The sequence below is a fragment of the Cervus canadensis genome, chromosome 12, assembly GCF_019320065.1.
Source record: "Cervus canadensis isolate Bull #8, Minnesota chromosome 12, ASM1932006v1, whole genome shotgun sequence".
Taxonomy (NCBI): domain Eukaryota; kingdom Metazoa; phylum Chordata; class Mammalia; order Artiodactyla; family Cervidae; genus Cervus; species Cervus canadensis.
The window spans coordinates 30,380,327-30,405,592 of NC_057397.1; the positions used below are offsets into that span (position 1 = coordinate 30,380,327).

The 25,266-nt window shown below is 40.9% G+C and overlaps 1 protein-coding gene across 1 annotated transcript in view; it reads right to left on the reverse strand.

Moving 5' to 3' along the window:
- CPA6 (carboxypeptidase A6) overlaps nucleotides 1-25,266 on the reverse strand; it is a 271,590-nt gene that overhangs the window by 146,968 nt on the left and 99,356 nt on the right. The window contains exon 2 of the mRNA XM_043483639.1: nucleotides 2,840-2,915. Within this exon, the coding sequence (XP_043339574.1) occupies nucleotides 2,840-2,915 (76 nt within the window). The remainder of the gene's footprint in view (nucleotides 1-2,839; nucleotides 2,916-25,266) is intronic.

Below are 25,266 nucleotides of genomic sequence, written 5' to 3' on the forward strand. Positions count from 1 at the left end.
CCAGCAATCACTGAAACTGGAGGTGGTCTTGGTGACCCCCTGACTCAAGGAATAAAGTAGATAAGAGCACAATATTGATCACATTCTGAGACCAGGCTCCACTGCCCTGCAAACTCAGCTTTAACCCTCTCCATTATGACTAGGGTCAGAGAACACAGACTAGAGTCAGGAGGTGGACTGACTTGGGTTCTAGAAGGTTTGGACTGCCTAGATGTGTATTCCAGTTCTGCACTGTGACCTGGGAAGTTCCTCAACCTCTATCTGTCTCTCCCAGTTTCTCCGTCTGTTCAGTTCAGTTGCTCAGTCATTCCGACTCTTTGCGACCCCACAGACTGCAGCATGGCAGGCTTCCCTGTCCATCACCAACTCCCAGAGCCTCCTCAAACTCATGTCCATCGAGTCGGTGATGCCATCCAACCATCTCATCCTCTGTCGTCCCCTTCTCCTCCTGCCTTCAATCTTTCCAAGCATCAGGGTCTTTTCCAGTGAGTCAGTTCTTCGCATCAGGTGGACAAAGTATTGGAGTTTCAGCTTCATCATTAGTTCTTCCAATGAATATTCAGGATTGATTTCCTTTAGGATGGACTCGTTTGATATCCTTGCAGTCCGAGGGACTCTCCAGAGTCTTCTGCAACATCACAGTTCAAAAGCATCAATTCTTCAGTGCTTAGTCTTCTTTATGGTCCAGCTCTCACATCCATACATGACTACTGGAAAAACCAAAGCTTTGACTAGACAGACCTTTGTTGGCAAAGTAGTGTCTCTGCTTTTTAATATACTGTCTAGGTTGGTCATAACACAGCAGTAATAACAATACCCAATTCATTGTGTTGTTGAAATGAGGCAGTTCTGGAAAGTACTTAGCACTGTGACCATCACATGGTGACTGTGAGGGACTGGATGTAACTGTCTGTGGCGTGGACTCAGAGTGTCATCACCACTTGAAATATTAACTCCAACTCCCTCCCCTTCACTCTGCTCCCCTCTTTCCTCACCAGTCCCTTCCCCTTCTCTCAGTTGTCTTCTAAGTTCCTTCACATCCAAATCATTTCCTTCTCTGGTTTATTCCCTTTCCTTAAGGACCAAATGAAAACAATACACAGGAACGCATTTTTCTGTACACATTTTTTCTGTATACGATTTTGTGTTTTTCTTAAGTACCAAAAGTCACAATGGAAATGTGCTGTTATCAGGGTCTACCATCTTGTCTACGCTTAGCATCTTTTGGTTTCATCTACAATGACTGAATTGAGTTTATAAGGAATTCCCACAGTTCCCACTGATATAATGTTATTGCTTTTCATAATGGTAAGTGATTATCATATATAGAACTAGGCAATTTCATTTTCATAACTCTTTAAGGTCTACCAGGTAAACATATTCACAAAATGGAGAAAAAGTCCTTTGATGAACAATTTTTTCCCCAATATTTGGTTCAGAATATTTGTTCCCTGAAATTCTGCACACTAAAATGAAAGGGGGCTCTTTTACTTTTCCAGTGATATGTCTACCACACAATGTCAGTGGAGACAGAAGCTTCTATTTGAACCTTGCTTTGTTTCACTGCAACTTTTGAGTCCCTGGGGTACTTTTCAGAGAGTGTTCAGGTATTGCTGCTAAAAAATCTATAATGGGGTTGATGATCATATGTGACCAGATGTAGCTCAATGTCAGTACCCAGAATCAGAGATTCCTTTGAAGGGGAGACGGGACTTAGGACATGCCTGGTGAGCTCAGCCTCACTGGTATTGGAGAAAATCATAGGAGTTTGGAATAAACTCCTGCATCCTCATTCATGAGCCCCTGTCATGAGACCCCAACTTAAATTGGCACTGCCTATGTAGGAACCATGGATGAGGAGGAAGAAAGCAATCAACAAAAGTTCAAATAATCTTCCTTTGCAAGTAAAGTCAGTATCTGAAGGGAAGACATCAAAGAGAAACATCAAACCAAAAATAAAAGACCAAAAATCTGATAATTATACGTATCTCCAGAAGCTACCGAATTTATCCTTCCTCTGTCATCCCCCTAACACCATCTCCAGGTAGAACTGTATGCCAGTCCTAGGACACTTGTTTGTCTATCCCACACTGAGGTTAATGAGACCCCCTGGTAAATCTGCTTTCCTTTCCATTAAAATGAAGCTAGAGCACCACAAACTTTATGGGATGCTTCTGTGCTTGGTAGGCACGGAAAAGAGACTATCAACCCCACTTCTCATCATAACCTTTTAGCTAAAGTTAACACTCAATTATATATAGTAATAGGGAGATGAGAAATCCTCTAATTCTAAAATCCATAGAATTCATCAAAGATTGAATAATCAAAGTCATTCAACCTTTGCCAACAAAATTCTCTTATCAGACTCACTGAAACATAGCAAAATTAATTAACTTGAATTTCTAGCTTTATTTTCCTCCGCTCGTGTCTGCTTGAAGTTTTAATTAGAAGGAAAGTGTCTAGATGATCAGCAGGAAGATTTCAAGGAGGAGAAGTGAAGCTCTGGAAAATTACTAACTAAATTCACTCATTCGTTAAGAAAACATTACTGAGCTTCTGATGTTCAAGACACTCATTGAGAACAGAGCAACAAACAAAAATAGAAAAGCTCTCTCATGAAGCTTACATTCTAAGGGAGATGGAAAATAGACTAGTAAATAGAAAACTGGTCAGATACATAAAATCTGGGAGTAACCTTAACTATACCTTCAACGCACTTCCAGGTTATCTCTTATTGTTTTCTTCCCATGGCTACTGAAGTTCAGTGATTCAGCCTCAGTCAGCAAAGCCTTGTAAACACATTATGAGCATAATGACAAGTGAGTGGACACTTGCTTACCTTCAGCTGGTGGCATATTTTCTTCAGTACAAATGCTTCCTCTTCTGTATTGGGAATAAATCTTATCACCTTATCACTACAATAAAAGGAAAAAAAATGGTGAGGTATACCTTTCAAAAATAAAGATACAGCCATTTCTATATTTTAAAAAAACTGCCTTTGCATTTAGAAAAATCAGAAAAATTTTAGACTGGCCAGTAGGAATTTTATTGCATTCTTGGTACTCTATGATAGTTTTGATCTTTTTTTCCCTCTGTCTTAAAACTATTCATTTTTTCCATCAGTTTTTGAAGATTACAAATTCACACTCAAGCAGAGAAAGGTAAAAAAAAAAACTAACAGTGGCAACAGGATAAGAACTTCCATGATATCTCAGGGCAGATACTGAGAAGGAAAATTCCCGATGACAGGGAAAAAAAAAAAAAAAGCCTACTTAAAAATTTTAACTTTATGCTGAAAGGGAACGTGACTTTTGATAAGAGGACCCATGACATCCATATACAGTGGAACATTTCTGGTTTGGATTCTTCCCACATTGAGAACATAAAGATAAGCCCATCTCTAAGAGACATCTTATTTCTTGAGTACACAGCTTACCAACCGGTATGTGAGACCAAACTGGAGGGAACCCCCTGCCCCCATTGTTTGTGGGTGTGCCATTAAATACCGATGACTATAAAATTTTTGTTATTTAATTTTTATTTTTTAAATTTATTTTTATTGAAATATAATTGATTTACAATGTGTTGGTTTCTGGTGTACACCTTTCATTCAGTTATATATGTATATATATATGTATATATTTTTTCTTTTTCATATTATTTTCCATGATGGTTTGTTATACAACATTTTGAAAGTGATAAAAACTTAAAATCAATTTTTACAGCCATTAAAAATTTTTCACAGTTAAAATTACATCTGAGCAGTCTACAGATTCTGAATTGCCTGAGAAGACTAGAGGTGTCATGCTTTCCACCAGAGAGTTCTCTGCAGTGGTACTTTTCCCCCAGGTGTGCCAGACACATATTATCACTTTCTAATTTTGTCATGATGAGCTTGAGAAGCACAACTCTAGTATATAATAATCACAACTATATATGTATAACTGAATGACTGTGCTGTATGCCTGAAACTAACACACCGTAAATCAACTGCACTTCAATAAAAAAATTAATTTATCATAGTAAAAAACCCCACAGCTGTTCAATGAGTTTTTCATGGAGTAGAAACTTACTAAATATTTATTAGCAGATTGGTATAAAGGAGATCATTGAGAATAATTGGCTTCCAAAGGAAATGTAAGGAAAAATGAAGTATAAGAGGAACGAGTATTTTCCATAATCTTCAATGGCATTTTACAATGACTGCAGCAAAATAGAATGTTATCAATACCACATATATAAAGCACAAAACAAAGACTCTAGCAGTTCAGCCACAGCTTCTCTCTCCAGCCTCAAAGTTGTACCAGAATAAGGATGGAATTTATGAGCTTTTCCATGGTTTTACCATTTAGATGAATTGCAGTCTCAAAGACTAGGTTAAGATTGATATGGAGGACATCAGAGCCCAAGGGAGACTTTGGATTTGTTGGACAGTCATTCTTTAGGGCTGTGTGCCCATTTCCCATAATTTTTGCTTTCTGCTTTCAAATGACCCTGTTATACCTTCCTTAGGCCTACGAGTTAAAAGACCCCTGGAATGCTGAATGATAATTTAGTATGTTGTACGCACTCCTACTCAATATGGCTTTGTAGCTTTGGCTTTTGTATTCCTCAAAAACATCAGACCAAACAACCTCTTGCTACCTGTGTCATAAAGTCCATTTTCCTGGAAAGAATAAAAAAGTAGAAGGAAAGGAAAAAAAAAAATCAAGTCACTGTAAAAAAAAACACTTCAAATATGACTTTAAATTTAAATTTAAATGCAATTACACCTCTTCTTCTATTCTTTTTTTTCATTTCTATTACACATTTCTCTGACCTTTGTGTTTTCCAGATTCATAATATCCTGGCCTCTCCCACCTGACCCAATATAATTCTCAGAAAAGAACAATTCCAATGGATGATCTGGTTGTTTTTTGAGGGATGGATCGCTTGACAGCTTGCTGAAAAACACCTCCATCTGGGGCCCTGTCAGCTCCTCAAGAGTGCAAAGAAAGCAATCTGTAGCTGTTTTACAGCTATGGGAAGTTTTTTTTTTTTTTTTTTTAAGATGATGGATAATTCAACCTGGCAATTGGTTCCTCCTCTGTGAGCACAGGATAAAAGGGGACCACCCTGGGGATTATTAACCCTGAAAGTGATTGTTCAACCCCAGTTTTGTCATTTTTATCACAAGAAGTCCACTTCATCTCAGCTTGTAGAAATTTTCAGGTGTGACTTGAGAAATGTGTTTATTATCATTTGATTACTTATCAAAGAACAGAGAATAAGGAAAGCTATTTCACAAAGCCCATGAAATGTCATACTTTTTTGTAAGCTCATAAATTATATTGGTAACTAGCCAGTAACCAAAACCCAAGAGCTCTTTATTCAGCATGTAAGACCAGTGCCTCCCAAGTGCCCCATTTGTTTTACCAAACAGAAAACTTATTCTCCCTAGATCCATTAGCTAGTCTTTTTCAAAGTGGTAAACAATAATTCTTGGACTGCAAGGAGATCAAACCAGTTAATCCTAAAGGAAATCAACCATGAATACTCATTGGAAGGACAGATGCTGAAGCTGAAGTTCCAATACTCTGGCCATCTGATGCAAAGAGCTTCTCATTGGAAAAGACCCTGATGCTGGGAAAGACTGAAGGCAAAAAAAGAAGGGAGTGGCAGAGGATGAGATGGTTAGATAGCATCACCAACTCAACAGACATGAGTTTGAGCAAACTCTGGGAGATAGTGAAGGGCAGGAGAGCCTGTGTGTCCTGCAGTCCATGGGGTTGCAAAGACTCAGACATGACTTAGCAGCTAAACAAAACCAGCAAAACAAAAATTCAGGACCGCAAACAGGAGAGTTTCAGGAAGTCAAGTAGCTACTGAAACTTAGGAAAACTAGCCGTGCACAACTATCAAAGAAGATGAACTGAGGCTTCCTTCATAGTGAAAGTGTCAGTCTCTCAGTCAAGTCTGACTTTTCGACCCCATGGACTGTAGCTGCCAGGCTCCTCTATCCCTGGGATTCTCCAGGCAAGAATACTGGAGTAGGTCGCCCTTCCCTTCTCCAGATTTTCCCAATCCTTTATAATGTATCAGTTTTCTTCAACCGCTAGGTGGCAACATCATTTTAAGGCCCTTTGGGATTAGAAGAAGCAACTCAAAGGTCTGAACGCAGGTTAAGGTTAGGGGCATGGGTGGGCAACCAGCTGCTCTGCTCACACGTATGGGCATTTGTAAGTCAGAGATTTCTAACTCAGCCTACATAAAGTTGCCAGACAGATTGCACAGATGTTTTTAATTACAGTTTAAGGATGTAGTATAGACAACAGGTAAGTAATCTCCCAGTATTTATTAATATGCTTTCACTAATGCTATACTGATGTTTTGTCCCTTTGTCTTACAGGACAAATGAGGTTTTGTTGTAATGTTAGCATCAGGTCTGGTTGTAAATCTGATGACTAATTCTTATGTACCATGTGTGCATGCTAAGTTGCTTCAGTTGTGTCCAACTCTTCACAACCCTGTGGACTGTAGCCTGCCAGGTTCCTCAGTTCATGGGATTCTCCAGGCAAGAATACTGGAATGTATTGCTATGCCCTCCTCCAAGGGATCTTCCTGACCCCAGAGATTGAACCTGCATCTCTTATGTCTCCTGCATTGGCAGACAGGTTCTTTACCACTAGCACCACCTAGGAAGCCCTTATGCACCATAGCAACCACATGAATAAGAGTAAATAAATTTAATTGATTTAAAAACTATTATAACCTAGAGGGCTGGGATGGGTTGGGAGATGGGAGGAAGGCTCAAGAGGGAGGGGACATATGTCTGACAATGGCTGATTCATGTTGATGTATGACAGAAACCCATACAACATTGTAAAGCAATTATCTTTTGATCAAAAATTAATTAAAAAGAAACTATTACTGAATGTTTAATAAGATACTAAGTGAAGCCAGACAGAAAGACAAATATACTGCTTATATGCAGAATCCAAAAATAGGATACAAATGAACTAATTTACAAAACAGAAATAGACTCACAGACACAAAGAACAGATTTATGATTACCAAAGGGGAAAGGGTGGGATAAATTAGAAGTTTGGGGTTAACATCTACACACTATAATATGTAAAATAGATAACCAACAAGGACCTACCATAAAACACAAGGTACTCAATGTCTTGGACTTCCCTTGTGACTCAGCTGGTTAAGAACCCACCTGCAATGTGGGAGACCTGGGTTCGATCCCTAGGTTCGGAAGATCCCCTGGAGAAGGGATAGGCTACCCACTCCAGTATTCTGGCCTGGAGAATTCCATGGACTGTATAGTCCATGGGGTCGCAAAGAGTCAGACAACACTGAGTGACTTTCACTTTCACTCAATATCTTGCAGTAACCTTTATGGAAGAGAATATAAAAAATGCATGTATGTGCATAACTAAATCACTCACTGTACACTTGAAATGAATACAGTATTGTAAATCAACTATATTTTAATAAAAAAATTAAAAAATGTCTAGTGAGAATATAATCTTAGAGAAGAGAATTCAGCAAGAGAGTGCCATCTTAAACTTGTTACCATCAATCTGAGTCTCAGCGTCCTTGTTGCAGAAGTGGGGGAAAGAACACCCAGTTGCCTTTTCATTATATTTTAAAATTAAGTTTAACTATATATACATCTAAAATTTTTTGAAGTATGGTTGACTTACAACATTATATTATTTTCAGGTGCACAACATCGCGATTCAATTTTTTTTATAGATAACACACCAAAGTTACAGAATATTGACTATCTTCCCTGTGTTGTATATCTCTGTGACCCATTTATAACTAGTAGTTTCTTTTAAACCCCTTCACTTATTTTTCCCCTCTGCCCCACCTCTCTCAGTTGTAAGCACTAGCTTGTTCTCTGTATCTATGAGTCTATTTCTGTTTTATTTGTTCATTGGTCTTGTTGTTTTAAGTCACACATATAAGTCTCCTGCAAGTTGCAATGCAGGAGGCCCAGGTTTGATCCCTGGGTCAGGAAGCTCCCCTGGAGAGAGGGGATGGCAACTCATTCCAGTGTTCTTGCCAGGAGAATCCCCATAGACAGAGGAGCCTGGTGGGCTTCAATCCACGGGTCGCAAAGAGTCAGACAAGACTGGGTGACTAGGCGCACAGGCACATAAAGTGAAAACATGTAGCATTTGTCTTTCTCTGACTTTTGTCACAAAGCAAAACAACAAAGACTATATCGTTTGAGTTCAGTGCCTGCTGTAGTCATTGCTATGCCTTGACCACACCACAACTATGGAAGAACATCCGTTTATGTCAACTTGGGACTTCCCAGGTGGCTCAGTGTAAAGAATCTGCCTGACAATGCAGGAGATGCAGGTTTTAATCCCTGGGTCAGGAAGATCCCCTGGAGAAGAAAATGGCAACCCCCTCCAGTATTCTTGCCTGGAGAATCCCATGGACAGAGGAGCCTGGTGGGCTACATTTCATAGCATCACAAAAGAGTCAGACATGACTTAGCGACTAAACAACAACAAATGGGCACTTTGAGAGTCCTTTTCCTCAGCCTCTTTTTGAAACACACAGATGTGAAGCTCCAGATTTTTCCTCTGGTTCCTGGCATGACCTTTCACAATTAATGCTATCATCAAACTCTACATTTCCTTGTAAGTTAGAGCTAGTATATGAATCCATGTTTATAAAAATCGAAATATTACAGAGGTACCTCCCACACCCACATCCCTAGGAGACCAAAACCTTCCTCAATTTCTTCCAGCTGAGTGGGAAGTTTTTCTAGATGCTTTGAGGTTCTCTGCTTTATACAGACTTGCTTCTAGAACCCCATTCCTGTCCCACTGCTGGGCATTGGAACCCCATCCTCAGCTTGAGGGCCCCATTTCAAAGTCCTGACTCCCAGACCACAATGCATCCGTTTTTCTTTCCACTTCAGCTTTGGTTTTTCTTTTCCCTCAAATGTTTGGCACCTGTAAGTTTTCTCTTTTTTTCTTTCTCCAAAGCTCAGTTATCCACTAAAACAAATGACAGGGCAGTAGCATCATGCACTCTGAAGGCAAGTTGCCAACATCATCTGTGTGGCCTTAGGCAAGGTTCTTAACCTCTCTGTGTCTCAGTCCTTCTCTTAGTGGATTGGGGAGAATTGAACTTAATTCATGGGCTATTCAATGAGTGAGGGTGTAAGGAGCATTCAAGTCAAGTGCTTAGAGTAATACCTGACATATAGTCAGATATTATAGATGTTTGATATTATTATTACATTTTGGCATTTTCCCATTTGATCCGGTATTAATACTTTGAGAGTTCCTCACACATCCTTCCTTCATATTCTCTCCTGTTCTAATCTGTTGAGTGGAAGAATGAATAAGATTCTCAAGAAGAACTGGCTTGAAGCAGACCTTCAGGGGGCCTCAGAATGTGTGACCTGTCTGCATTCTCCCTTCCAGCTGTCTTTTTCTTGGTATCATATAACTGCTTCCCTGGGGACCATACCTAACTTGACACCTAACCTAAAGACAGTCTGTGGATGGTAGGGTGGCATGACAAGTGAGTCCTGCCCAGCTAGGCTCCCTCTACGGCTGGCGGCCAACAGCCGACGCAGTCAGATCCTGTCATGGGGAGCTTGCACTTGAGACATAGAGAACAAAAGATCAGTTAGTTTGCAGGGTCTGGAGCAGCAGCACTGGGCTCAGAACTGCTGAGTGACCCCAGAGGCAAAGTCCTCAAGCAGGAAGCACAAGCGCTGGATGCACAGCCCTTCGTGATGATTATTTGGTTTCAGGACCTGTGTTAGAAATAGTCCCCCTTCTTCTGTGTTTCCTGATAAACTTCTGGGCTTCCCAGATGGCACTAGTGGTCAAGAACCCGCCTGCCAGTGCAGGAGACATAAGAGACACAGGTTCGATCCCTGGTCGGGAAGATCCTCTGGAGGATGGCAGGGCCACCCACTCCAGTTTCTTGCCTGGAGAATCCCATGGACAGAGGAGCCTGGCGGGCTATAGTCATAGGGTTGCAAAGAGTTGGGCATGATTAAAGTGACTTAGCAAGCATGATAAACTTCTATCTGATGTATCTGGAACATGTCTTTTCTAAACCTAACAAATGCACTGGTATTAAGAACACAAATTCTAGTACTTCAGTTTTTCATTCCTGTCTCGAAGTCACTGAAATTATCTTCTCTGATCCAGTTCCCTCTCATTCAGGAAAGAAAAAAGAATAAGGTTGGATTCCAATCTGGGCTGCTCCACTTGACCAATCTGTACAAACATGTAGAGCCAACAATACCTGATCCTTAATTGGGGAAACACTAAAATATTGTCACATGAGGTTTTTGTGAGAATTTTTCTTTTTTAAAAATTTATTTATTTTTAATTGGAGGATAATTGCTTTACAATGTTGTGTTGGTTTCTGCCTTACATCAGCATGAATCAGCCATAGGTGTACATATGTCCCCTCCCTCTTGAACCTCCCTCCCACCCCTCTAGGTTTCCACAGAATACCAGGCTGAGCTCCCTGTGTTATACTGTGAATTCCCACTGGCTGTCCATTTCAAAGATACGTGGTAAGGTATATGTTTCAATGTTACTTTCTTAATTCATCCCACCCTCTCCTTCCCACACTATGTCTACAAGTCTGTTCTCTTATGTCTGCATCTCCTTTGCTGATCTGCAAATATGTTCATCAGTACCATTTTTCTAGCTTCCATATATATGTATTGATATATGATATTTGTTTTTCTCTTTTTGACTTACTTCACTTTGTATAACAGATTCTGTGTTCATCCACCTCAACAGAACTGACTCAAATTCATTTCTGTTTATGGCGGAGTAATATTCCATTGTATATATATACCACAACTTCTTTATCCACTCATCTGTTGATGGACATCTAGGTTGCTTCCATGTCCTGGCTATTGTAAATAGTGCTGCCATGACACTGGGATACATGTATCTTTTACAGCTGTGGTTGTGAAATCACTTGACCACACTTTTTTAAAGTTATGTTATATGCCAGGCACAGTGGTGGGTGCTATGGATACAATAGTTCCTATCATGATGGGCTGATACTCGTAGCCCTGGTGAGAAACACCTGTCTGAGAAACACCTAACTTATCACAGCCTTCAGTGCATAGTAGCTACTATTATTACCTCTACAGAAAAATATTTTTCTCACCCTTTAAAAAACTTAAAGAGCTGAAATCAGTTGCTTTTCCAAGTGTGTTTCACTGTAAATATCAGAAGCAACCCATGATTTAGTCGTGGATATTTTTAACTTTCTTTGGTTATTGGTAGTGTTTTTATTTCTTAACATTTTCACATATATTTGAATCTAATCATTGATCAGGTTCTCTGGGACTGTTTCCTCTCTTCTCATGTAGCTCTTTGGCATCTGAAACATACATATGGATAATCTATTATTTTCTACAACCATGATTTATATAAAATAAAGGGAAAATTTCATAGATAGTCTTATAGTAATGGCTTCTTTGTTGGTACAAGCTACCCATGTTCAGTTTTTTAATAAAGACAATTTATCAGATGTGGAAAAGGGTTTCTAATGTTGCACTTCACAAGGCATTAGATAAGATGAGTGTAGTGGATGCTTTTGACTGCACCTCCTAAATCTATTTCCCCTCCTTAAACCCTAACAGAGCTGACTCGCTCAGATAAACACCCCATCCCCATATCTGGAATAAGTCTTGTCAGTCAATTAGAGCTGGGATATCCCTGGCAGCTTTTGTTAGTCTGGAGGTCTGAAGATGGCCACGTGCTATAAATGGACTCAACTAGGTTTAAGAGAAGGATTGATATTCCAAGGTTTAAGGAAAAATAAGATCCACTCTGTTGTTGAATAGAAACAATGTGTAACCCTGCTTGCCATGGCAGTATAATAAAGGAGAGAGTGAACTTTGGGGTGAAGCAGATTCTTTGGACCATTGGATGGAGAGACAGAAAGAACCCAGGTCTTTAATGATCTTACAGAATCAACCAGTTTTCAAGCTTGTCCTGTCTCTGAACTTCCTGTTATATAGTGTAAAATTTATAGTGTAACATTTTTCTTTATTCTGTAGGCCAGTTTGAGTTATCTGCTTATAACCAAAAGCATGCTGCACAATAATGTGATTTTACTTATTTTGGATGTTTTTAAGAATAACATAAGGAAAACCAATATAATAAATTTAATGTTATTTAACAGCAAACACTCATCTCACACGCTAGCAAAGTAATGCTATTTCCAATTCTCCAAGCTAGGCTTCAACAGTATGTGAACCATGAACTTCCAGATGGTCAGGCTGGATTTAGAAAAGGCAGAGGAACCAGAGATCAAATTGCCAACATCTGTTGGATCATCAAAAAAGCAAGAGAGCTCCAGAAAAATACCTACTTTTCCTTTATTGAATATGCCAAAGCCTTTGACTGTGTGGATTACCACAAACTGTGGAAAATTCTGAAACAGATGGGAATACCAGACCACCTGACCTGCCTCTTGAGAAACCTGTATGCAGGTCAGGAAGCAACAGTTAGAACTGGACATGGAACAACAGACTGGTTCCAAATAGGAAAAGGAGTATGTCAAGGCTGTATATTGTCACCCTGCTTATTTAACTTCTGTGCAGAGTACATCATGAGAAACACTGGACTGGAGGAAGCACAGGCTGGAATCAAGATGGCCAGGAGAAATATCAATAACCTCAGATATGCAGATGACACCACCCTTATGGCAGAAAGTGAAGAAGAACTAAAGAGTCTCTTGATGAAAGTGAAAGAGGAGAGTGAAAAAGTTGGCTTAAAGCTCAACATTTAGAAAACTAAGATCATGGTATCTGGTCCCATCACTTCATGGCAAATAGATGGGGAAACAATGGATATAGTGACAGACTTTATTTTTTTGGGCTCCAAAATCACTGCAGATTGTGACTGCAGCCATAAAATTAAAAGACGCTTGCTCCTTGGAAGAAGCTATGACCAACCTAGACAGGATATTAAAAAGCAGAGACTTTACCAAGAAAGGTCCATCTAGTCAAAGCTATGTAGTCATGTATGGATGTGAGAGTTGGACTGTAAAGAAAGCTGAGCGCTGAAGAACTGATGCTTTTGAACTGTGGTGTTGGAGAAGACTCTTGAGAGTCCCTTGGGCTGCAAGGAGATCCAACCAGTCCATCCTAAAGGAAATCAGTCCTGAATATTCATTGGAAGGACTGATGCTCAAGCTGAAACTCCAATACATTGGCTACCTGATGTGAAGAACTGACTCACTAGAAAAGACCCTGATTCTGGGGAAGATTGAAGGCAGGAGAAGAAGGGGACGACAGAGGATGAGATGGTTGGATGGCGTCACTGATGCGATGGGCATGAATTTGACTAGGCTCCGGGGTTGGTGATGGACAGGGAGACCTGGTGTGCTACAGTCCATGGGATCACAAAGAGTCGGACACGACTGAGCAACTGAACCAAACTGAACCGTAAGTAGGTGGCGCTAGTGGTAAAGAACCCATCTGCCAATGCAGGAGACTGAGACTTGGGTTTAATCCCTGGGTTGGGAACATCCCCTGGAGGAGGGCATGGCAACCCACTCCAGTATTCTTGCCTGGAGAATCCCCATGAACAGAGGAGCCTGGTGGGCTACAGTAGAGAGAGTCACATAGACTCAGACACAACTGAAGTGACTTAGCATGCATACAATAGTAAACAACATACTTCACATGTGGGAAAAAACATATTGATATTCTTGCTTTCCTCCCTGAATACCATTCTCTAAAACACCCCTTTAATTTTGATGGCAGCTTAAAAAAACTGTGTGTGCTTTCAAAAGGGGAGATTTACTCAATAGCTAAGACTCATCTTGCATTTGTAAGAAAAATAGGACAGTTTAAAATATTTGCTGAATTTTCTGAAATCTTGTATCTTAAGGAAGAATGAATAATAGGATGTTCACTTACTGAACAACAACAACAAAAAAACCTTAATGCCCAAGCACAAAGAAATCTATTAAGTAATCCCATCTAGAAAAATTAATGTTCACATGTAGTCTATATTATAGAGGTTTCAGAGCTGTATTTCCCTTGTTGAAAGATTGTGTTTTGATGCAGATGAAAAATTTCATTAAAAAGCAATAAATAAGAAGCAACTTGGCAGAGAATACTCAAGAGAGCTAAATGGAGTCTCCCTTCTTTGGTCATAGTTTATAGTTGCAATATAAAGTACTCAGAACATGAAGAAGCTCCCTGTGGCAATTTGCCTAGAACATGAAGATTTAGACTTCACTCTTGGATCAACATTAGGCAGAAGTGATGACCTTCTTTTTGTTGTTGTTGCTACAGTTATTTTCACAAGAGAGAAAGGAAAACATAGTCTTCAAAAGCCTCACTCTTGTACTTCACTTTATAGCAGACAATTTCTCAAGAGGTTGAATGCCTACTCTGACATCTCATATGTAATGACTGATCAAGAAATATTTGCTGAATTGAAATTGGCTTTTTGTAAACTGCTTTCAAATTTCTGAAATTGGCTTCCATTGTGCAGCTTAAAAATTCCCTATTCTCTTATTGGCACAGGTCAGAGAGGGAAAAAGCAATGAAATGCAACCCTACCATGAAGTTCTTTTTTTCTTACAGTAAAATATTATCTTTATTATGTCTCAAAGACTTTTTGTATATTATTGTCAAATAATTGTTTGACAACGCCTTCTTGTGATATTGAAGAATAGGACTCAATCAGAGAAAACTGTTACCACAACAGAGAACAAACCATTCATTCAACAGGTATCTACCCATGTAAGTCCCAAGGTGGCTGTAGCCAGGAAATTAAAAGATGACTGCTTCTTGTAAAAAAAGCTATGACAAACTTTGTGTATTAAAAATCAGAGACATCATTTTGTAGACAAGGTCTGTATAGTCAAAGCAATGGTTTTTCCACTAGTCATGTACAGATGAAAGGGTTGCATCATAAAGAAGGCTGCGCACCAAAGAATACTGATTCTTTTGAACTGTGGTGCTGAAAAAGACTCTTGAGAGTCCCCTTAGACAGCAAGGAGATCAAGCCAGTCCACCCTAAAGGAATGCAAACCTGAATACTCATTGGAAGGACTGATGCTGAAGCTGAAGCTCCAATACTTTGACCACCTGATGCAAAAAGCCAACTCCTTGGAAAAGACCCTGATGCTAAGAAAGATTGAAGGCAGGAGGAGAAGGGGGTGACAGAGGATGTGATGGTTGAATGGCATCACCGACTCAATGGATATGAGTTTGAGCAAGCTCGAGGAGACGGTGAAGGACAGGAAAACCTGGTGTACTGCAGTCCATGGGGTCGCAAAGAGTCAGACACGACTTAGTGACTAAACAAGAAGGACAGAATTGACTTACGAAGGGGGAGGGAGAGGCTAGATCCAGGTTTGACTAGAGGTAGAGACCATAGAATTCACTGCTGAGTTTATATATAACCAAAGCAGAGTTAGAGAACAACCACAGACGACCACTACTACATTTTGGCCATTAGCTGAGACAGAGAAGACCGGAGGCAGGTTTGGTGGAAAGATCAAGCTCCTTTTTCTTTCTGGACATGCTATATTTGAGATCCTATCAGGCCTTGGATAAGGTGATGAGTCAGTTGGATTATATGAATTTGGGGCTTGGCAGGAAGCTGAGGTCAGATACACAAATTTAGGAGACATTAACATGTGGTTGGTGCTTCCCAGGTGGCTCAATACTAAAGAATAGACCTGTCAATGCAGGAGGCACAAGAGATGCAGGTTCGATCTCTGGATTGGGAAGATCCTCTGTGGTAGGAAATGGCAACTTGCTCCAGTATTCTTGCCTGAAAAATCCCGTGGACAGAGGAGCCTGACTATAGTCTACGCAGTCACAAAAAGTCAGACACAACTGAGCACAGGCATGTGCACACACATGCACGCACACAACATATGGTTAGTATTTAAAACCCTGATACTCATTTCTCCTAACTAGGGCAAAGAGTGTTTAGAGAATAGTAAGATGTTGTAAATAGGATTTGGATTTCCCAGAAGTTGTTGGCCAGACTTTCTCTTTTCCTAGTTATTCCTTCATTCTGTTTGTAAACTTAGGATTTGAGAGTTCAGTAGAAATCATATGAGGCAAGAGAGCTGGGGAGAGAACAGCCCTGCTGCCATGCCACAAGACATACCTCATACATACAATGCTGCTTTGTTATCACAATGTCTCTCTCCACACACCTCTGCTCTAAATCTGAGTCAGGGTCAAATGCAACCTAAATCACATCTGGAACCAAGGGAGCTTAGGTTTTTGTAGCCTTTCCTGGCCAGAAAGACACACAAGCAGAGGCTGCAGTAGGTGCTGAGAGAGCCAATCTAGTGTCCACCCCCCTGATCAGCAAAACACGGGCACTGGCTTTTAATGAGGTTTTAATTCTACAGGAGATTTAAAGAACACTTATTGGAAATCTGACATGCAGAAGTATTTTTTCCTTCTGGTGCACTACAGGGATGAAGCAGTTACAGAAAGCTGTGGAAAATTTCCCTTGGAAGCTATAAGCCAGTTTTCTAAATTAGCCTTTAATTTGTTAATCAAAAACAAGAATTGATTGAAATTACTGGGAACCGAACCGGGGGAAATAGCCAATGAAACGGGAAAAACAAAGCAGGCTCTGTTTACATTCTTGCCAAATGTATTCCTCAGTTTGGAAATTTGGAGTTTTTGTTTTTTTGGTCTTTTTATGATGTTAATTTTGTTTGGGGACATTTTTTAACTGGGAAACATTCTCATATTGTGGAAAGGGGTTGGTCTTTATATCTTTGGAGGTGACTGTGTTTACTGCTTTGTGGATATACAATTAATACAGAACATGGGATTGAGAGGGCAAACTCCTAAGTTCATTGCAGCATCATTCACAATAGCCAAGATGTGGAAATAACCCAAATGTCCAGTGCTGGATGAATGGACAAAGAAAATGTAGTATGAAGATGCAACGGAATAGTATTCAGCCCTAAGAAAGAAGGAAATCTTGCCATTTGCCACAACGTGAATTGACCCAGAGAACATCACGCTAAGTGAAATAAGCCAGACAGGGAAAGACAAGTACTATATGACCTTACTTGTGAATGGAAACTAAAAAAAGCCAAACTCATAGCAAGTAGAATTGTGGTTGCCAAGGGCTGAGGGGTGAGGGGCATGGGAGATGCAGGACAAAGTGTACAAGCTTTCAGTTTAAGATGAGTGAGTTCTGGGAATTTAGTGCATAGCACTAGGTGACTATAGTTAATAATATTGTACTGTATACTTGAAAGTTACTGAGAGAACAGAACTTTAATGTCCTTCCCATAACAACAACAAAATCGTAATTTATGAGGTAAGGGATGTGTTTAATCAGCTCTATCGTAGTAAACATTTCACATTATCATATTATACCTTAAACTTACACAAATTTAACATGTCAATTATATCTCAACAAAGTTAGAAAAACATCAAAAGTGCAAGTCTTAAATTTTTTCATGCAGAGACTAAGGTAGCTGTAAAAGACTACCCATACATTCCTATATCTTCTCTGCCTAAATTTTCAGGGGATGTTGACAAAGATGTCTAGAACTTATTTAAAATCATACTGGAGCTATCTGAATACAGTGTGAATATGGAATTGTCTTTTATGAAAAATAATTAGGCTTACAATAATTGCCCAAGTTGAATAGTCTGCAGAGAACTTTTTCAATTGCAATGTTTAACATGTTTATTTTTAATCCAAACAATAAATTACAATGATACCTAATAGTTTTTGAGTTCTTATTATCAATCTCGTTCTGGGTGTTTTATATATTTTATCTCATTTGATCATTTTTTGATATTTTTGATCCTTTAATGATTTAGTATTTGCTCAGTTTTAAGGTAGTATATTTGATTATTTCTATCCTTTAAGGACTTGAAGAAATGATAAAGGCAATGATTATCTGTATATACAAGAGCATAGAGTTAGGGTTGAATTTTGTCAAGGGTTATTCAATGTCTTAGAAGGATTACTTTGTCAGTAATTGTCCAGACTTGTTTATTGTGTCTATGAGCAATGTATGACATCAGAACTGTATAGCTATCATCATTTGTGATTTGTTCTATTGAATCCGAAAATTTCTAAGGAACAAGAACTTTGAGGTAAACTAGTACAGCCACTATGGAGAACAGTGTGGAGATTCCCTAAAAAACTGGAAATAGAACTGCCATATGACCCAGCAATCCCACTCCTGGGCATACACACCGAGGAAACCAGATCTGAAAGAGACACGTGCACCCCAATGTTCATCGCAGCACTGTTTATAATATCCAGGACATGGAAGCAACCTAGATGCCCATCAGCAGACGAATGGATAAGGAAGCTATGGTACATATACACAATGGAATATTACTCAGCCATTAAAAAGAATTCATTTGAATCAGTTCTAATGAGATGGATGAAACTGGAGCCCATTATACAGAGTGAAGTAAGCCAGAAAGATAAAGACCAATACAGTATACTAGCGCATATATATGGAATGAAAAAGATGGTAACGCTAACCCTATATGCAAAACAGAAAAAGAGACACAGATGTACAGAACAGACTTTTGGACTCGGTGGGAGAAGGTGAGGGCGGGATGTTCTGAGAGAACAGCATTGAAACAAGTATACTATCAAGGGTGAAACAGATCACCAGCCCAGGTTGGATGCATGAGACAAGTGCTGAGGGCTGGTGCACTGGGAAGACCCAGAGGGATGGGATGGGGAGGGAGGCGGGAGGAGGGATTGGGATGGGGAACACATGTAAATCCATGGCTGATTCATGTCAATGTATGGCAAAAACCACTACAATATTGTAAAGTAATTAGCCTCCAACTAATAAAAATAAATGAAAAATAAAAAAAAAGAACTTTGAGGTAAGCTTGGCCTGATACAAAGCTCCTTGCATGGCAGTGGTGGCTGATACTGTGAAGACTTAAGGAAAACTGGCAGGACGACAACCAGCCTGTGGAGAAGGAACAGCAGCAGTGGGAGGGAAATGAGGAGACTTGTAGAGAGAAAGGCAGCTGGCCTTTGTCATTGCCCCTGTGGGATCCAAGAGCCTGCAAAGGCCCCAAACTCTGGATCTGCCTTTTTTCCTTCCTTATTTCCTCTATTTAATGAATGTGGTGACTCTCTGTATGATGTTGGGTGGTTTAGGTCTTTGAGTTCCTTTCCTGGAGGAAATTCTGAATTTACAGATCACCCTTGAATAACTCGGGGGTTAATCCACACATAATTTATCGTTGGCCCACCAGTATCTGAGATTCCTCTACATCCATGATTCAACCCATCAAGGACCATATAGTACTGTAATATTTACTATGGAAAAATATTCATGCATAAGTGGACCCTGGCATAGCAAACCCACCTTGGTAAGGGTCAACCAACTGTACTTTTCTTTTTTGGACTATCTGGCTCTATAAATGTAACCAATTCTGAAACACTTAAGTCAGGGGTTAAGAAATATGGTTGTGTAATTAACACCTCAGTTAAGATGCTTTTGGTTTCAAGTAACAGACAGCCCGTCTTACAATAAACTAAATCATATGGGAAATTATTTGCTTATCAATGAAAAGTCTAGCAATAAGTCAGCGGAGTTTGGTCAGGGCTCCAGCTTGATTTCTCCACAATTCTCTTAACTTTGTTCACTCAAGCCCACGTTACTCACGGTCACAAAATGTTTTGCAGCAGGCCCAGGTCTCACATCCATATACCGCATTGTCAACAAGAAGGGCTTACTTTTCCTTCTCAACTACTGAAAGGAAAGAGTCCTACAGATTTAGATCAATAAGATGCCAAGCTCATCTTTGAAGCAATCATGGTAGAAGAAGAATGTATTCTTCATGTTATCTAGGCTCACTCCTGCAGATGATGATGGGAAGATGGTGGTGATGGTGCTGGAGGTACCATAAAAACACATGACTATTTCACAATGAGGAAACAAACAATGTTTGTGTGTATAAACCAAGACACAATCCCACGTGCACTTTCTTTCCAATCTCTTGACAGCTGTCTTTCCTAGATTGCACCCAGGATTAGTGGGATGCCCAGGGGGTGGAGGGTGGGTGGCAGTGCTGATTTGGTAGGTTTTAATGTCCATATACACGAGGCACAAACTGTAGGAGTGGGAATGGAGAATATTTTTACAGGCTCCTCCAAGCCAAAGCCTTCTGGAAGAATATTCTGAGGATACAGACATTTTGGCATTTAACAGTGACTCAGGAGTAAGTTTAATTAAGAATAATCAGTGAGGGGATGTTAATATTAGCAGTCTAAAATTAACCACACAGAAGCTGAAGAATCAAAGAATTGTCAGCTCTTTCAAAGGCAAAAACTAAACTGTGTTTCTTTTGTCTCCCCAAAAGGAATTTACGTGAAGCTTAATGGCTTTATGATTCTATAAAGGCCTTGACTCTGCAGTACCACCTGTTCAGGCTGCAGTTTTAGTGTCTTCTTACTAGGTACTTAACTTTCCCCATTCGATGGATAAAATCTATATGATGTAGGCTTTTTGCTTTATGAATGGCCAGATCTTGGGAAGAAACAGATATAAAATGTTATTGGATTCTGGAAGTCTGGAATAGTGGGGAATTTCTGGGATTCAAATGGCTTTATTTGTATTCTGCAGCACAGAATATGAAGGAGGGTAGGGCCCCTGATGGACAAACATCAGAGACCTCAGCCCTTCTACTGGCTTCCCTCCTGCCCCAAGTCACACGCCTCTACCTTTTGTAATATGATATGGGTTGGAAGAGGATTGAGGACAGTTGATGAAGTGGGTTTGGTACAGGGTGGGTGCCAATCTACGTAATCTTTGTGACGATATCCTTCTCTGAGTAGGTCTAGAATCAGCTCTGTGGGAATCATATTATTCTGACATGTCTATGCTGGCCTCTTCTTTTTCTACATTACCCCAGGCCTGGAAGGCTCACAGCAATAGGAGGCCAGATACACCTCATCTTCCGCTTCTGCACTTTAAATTCTAGTCCTTGCTTTCCCATCACTAGCTGTGAGACTCGAGGCAAATGACTTCACCTCTGTGATCTTCCTATAAGACATGGTTAATGTTGCCCTACATTGCAGCACCGCCAGTAGGATCAAATTAAGGAGCATGAAGGCATTCTCTGCAAATTGTCAAGTTATACAATGGGAGAGAGTTATTATTTAATCTCTCAAACACCAGCAATGGTCTGCAGTGTTTCAACCCTGCAGTCTTTCAATGTGCCTGAGGGTTTCTTTGTTGTGATGGGAATTCTCATTGCAGTGATACAATTTGCTCATTCTAAAAAGCAAAGCACTAAGATGCTTCTACTTTATAAAATTAGATACAGGAGAAAAAGGCATATGCAAGTCTTTGGGCTGTTATTATCTAAGTAGAATAGCAGTCAAACCTCTGATAACCAGGTTCCGGCTCTAGCAGTAGCACGGTTTCTGCGATTTCACTGGCTCTAATGAGATGGACAGAAAGGATGCCTACTGTGAAATATGTAACAGGAGTCAGGAGACATGCATTTTGATAAAAGGATATGAGGATATATGTCCCCTTTGAGAGTAATCTAAAGCCTCATTATGGTTGGCCACAAAAAAACATTTCAAGTCCTTCCTTACTCTGAACTGCTTAAATGTAACATTTTATTCTGCTGCAATCTTCTGTTTTGCGTAATCAGGATTCCTGAAGAAAAGAAAGTGAACCAACTTCTCTATTTCCAACTTAAGGGGGATCACATAGTCTGACTCTGATGCCCGTTCAAAAGAAAGAGCAGGACGAGCTCAGCTGGGCGTGTGTGACTGTAATGGCATCAGTAAAAAGCTACGTTTAATCCCTGCAATCCTTGACTTTAGAGCAGTCACACTGTGTGAGTCAGAAGACACAGCCCTGAGGAGGGATGGTGGCAAAGACAGAAGTACCTGAATTTCTTTTTTAAATACAATATATTTTTGTACAGAATCCTTCCCTGAGTTCATCCTTAGCTCTGCTTTCCCTGAGGTTATTTCTTGTCCATCTCCCTTCCTGGATGTAAAACACTTGGTCTTCATATTACCATAGGCTTATGGGTTTTGGTGTGTGTTGGAAGCCAACTCCTTTGAGTGTCTATGGAAACAGAGAAGCACATGAGGCAGGCAATTGGAGGAATTATTATTACTGCGATTTATTTTTGCCTCCTCTGCTGGCCTATGCATGGAGTTGGGTGAGAAAAGAACTCTGGCGGTGAAAGGGCTGGCTGGATATCCTTGCTTACTTAGTCCAGATCAACCAAAGCTGCAGCTGCTTCCCACCCCCAACCCTGACTTCGGACATCGCTCTACCTTCCCATGAAACCTGTAACTCTAAATAAACACTGTTGGTTTGAAGTGGTCTCTGTCTGAGACATTTCTATTTTCAGTACCCCATTCTTTTGCCTCCCAATATCCCCACAACTGCCAGGGAGCAGGAAACATGGATCGATACAGTGATGACTGATTAACCGCAAATCTATGTGATTTATAAATACTTGTGGAGCACATATCATGACAAAGAACTCAGAGGAGGATGTAGAACCAGGAGGTGATGTGATCACAATTGACAACTGACGCCCAGTTGTAAACCTGACCTTACCCATGTGGAGGTGACAAGAGCCCTTGAGTCCAAGTCATCAAGATGGATTCAAGGCTTGGCCCAGCTGCTTCACTTCCCCAACACCTGATCATCTCACTAAGTAACAGAGTCTCGGGAGGGCTGAATGAGAACAGAAAGGAGGCTTTTGTAAAGCAGCCACACGTCCTATAACAGCCCTTGGGATTTTAAAGATGGTCTTTTTTAATTTGGGACTTTTCCTTGATGGTCAAGAACAGAGTGCCAGAACCAAATAGACAGGTCCCTGTGCCTGGATCTCTGGATTCATGCAAAGTATCTCCAAGCAGTTTGGTCTTGAGGATTGAGTTGGGGAAACTGAGGCAATGTGATGCTATTTTGTCCTTTCCTCTCAAATATAAAACCAAGAAAATAAAGAATAGTACCCCACCTTCAGTGTTGGAGAAGACTCTTGAGAGTCCCTTGGACTGCAAGAAGATCCAACCAGTTCATCCTAAAGGAGATCAGTCCTGGGTGTTCATTGGTAGGACTGATGTTGAAGCTGAAACTCCAATACTTTGGCCACCTCATGCAAAGAGTTGACTCACTGGAAAAGACCATAATGCTGGGAAGGACTGGGGGCAGGAGGAGGAGACGACAGAGGATGAGATGGTTGGATGGCATCACCAACTCGATGGACATGGGTTTGGGTGGACTCTGGGAGTTGGTGATGGACAGGGAGGCCTGGTGTGCTGTGATTCATGGGGTTGCAAAGAGCCGGACATGACTGAGCAACTGAACTGAACCCCACCTTCTACACCTACCTCGCATCTCTCCACCTCTTACCACTAGGTATGTTGTTATTTAGTTGCTAAGTCATGTCCGGTTATTTTGCAATCCCATGGACTGTAGCCCACCAAGCTGCTCTGTCCATGGGATTTCCCAGGCAAGAATACTGTAGTGGTTTGCCATTTCCTTCTCCAGTGAATCTTCCTGACCCAGAAATCAAGCCTGAGTCTATTATAGCTCCTGCACTGGCAGGTGGATTCACCACTGAGCCACCCAGGAAGCCCAGCAAAGACAATTGGTTCTACTTCTTTGCTATAGGGAAGCTCCAGGCACATCTGATGCGTTTTGTTCACTGGTATCCCCCAACAAGTCCTGTCCCTGGTTTGTGGTATGTCTTCAGCAAACATTTGGTGAATCAAAGTTTCTTTAACTCTTGGAGGTTCTAAAGGTTTTGGTTTTCTTTTGTCTTTAGGTGGGATAATGATAGCACTCGGGCTGCCTATGGCTCTTCCACAGCCCTGTCCCCTCTCCCTGTCCCTCTGTCCATCTTCCTGCCTGTCATTGCTCCAAGCAAGGGCTCAGCTGGCTCTGCTGTCCTTCTTGCTCCCCTGTCTCCTTAGGCCCATGTGCTCTCTCTCTGCCACCACAAGTGGGGTTTTGTGAAATGTAAATCTGATCACGGGTTCATTAAATCAACATTTACTGACTTCCTGTGTCCTGCTAGCAACTATTCAGATGCTAAAGATCCCCTTGAACAACTTTCCATCACATGTGGAACTGCGCGGTAACCAGGCTCCTCTCCTGGCTTCATCCTCCATCTCAATGGCTGGCTTTTCAGCCGCACCAGAGCCCTTCTCACTGCCTGAGAGCAGTGCTGACTCATCCCTTTCCTGATTTTGCTGTTCCCTCTGCAGTGAAAACCCTTCCCTGCCTTGTCGGTCTGAAGAACTCCTATTCATCCTGTAATACCCAGCTACGGAGCTTTTCTGTAAAGGCCTCTCTGACTGCTTTTCCTACCCTACCCAGAATGACGACACCTTTGTACCTTGCGTATCCTGAGTGCTACAGCTCTGCCTGCACATGCTTGTGTGTTACATTTGTGTATTGCACACATGTCATTACATATACAGCATTGGATTGTAGCGCTTTCCTTCCCTGGCCATCTCCCTGGCTGCAGTGCCAACCTCCTGAGGTCAGGCATTAGTTCTAGTGCATGCTGGCGTGCCCAGCACCTAGGGAGGGATGGAATACACATCTGCTCAGAGAATCGCAGCAAAGGTGTAACTTAGGAGATCAGCTTTCCCTGTGGATCCTCCTCCTGTACCGGCCTCTGAACATCCTTTCTCAGGGTCTCATTCCCTTTTCACCCTAAGACTCTTTCCCCTGGCAATCTCACCTAATCCTATGACCCTGAAGCATCTGTATATTGAGAAGTGAAGTGAAAGTATTGGTCGTTCAATCATGTCTGACTCTGCAACCCAGGGACTGCAGCCCGCCAGGCTCCTCTGTCCATGAGATTCTCCAGGCAAGAACACAGGAGTGGGTAGCTGTTCCCTTCTCTGTTGATAACTGCTCCCTGCCCCCACCCCCCCGCACAATTAATCTCTGCATCAAACCTTCCTTCCCAGTTCCTACTCACTTCTCTGACTGTAGATCTAACTTATTATCTCTTCCTGGGTGTTTCCCAGACATCTAAAATATAGTATCCAACAGCAAAGTTAATCTTTCCCTCAAATCCACTTATTCTATTTGTTAAATAAAACATCCACTCCCTGCTCTAAGTCGAGGCACCAAGACAAAGTCAGGAGCCATGACCTTGTCTTTGAAACTACCTTCTTCTTTAACCCAACATTCAACCCATTACCACATCTAGTTCATTCCACTTCTCATACAGATCTTGATTCTTTCTTGCTTTCT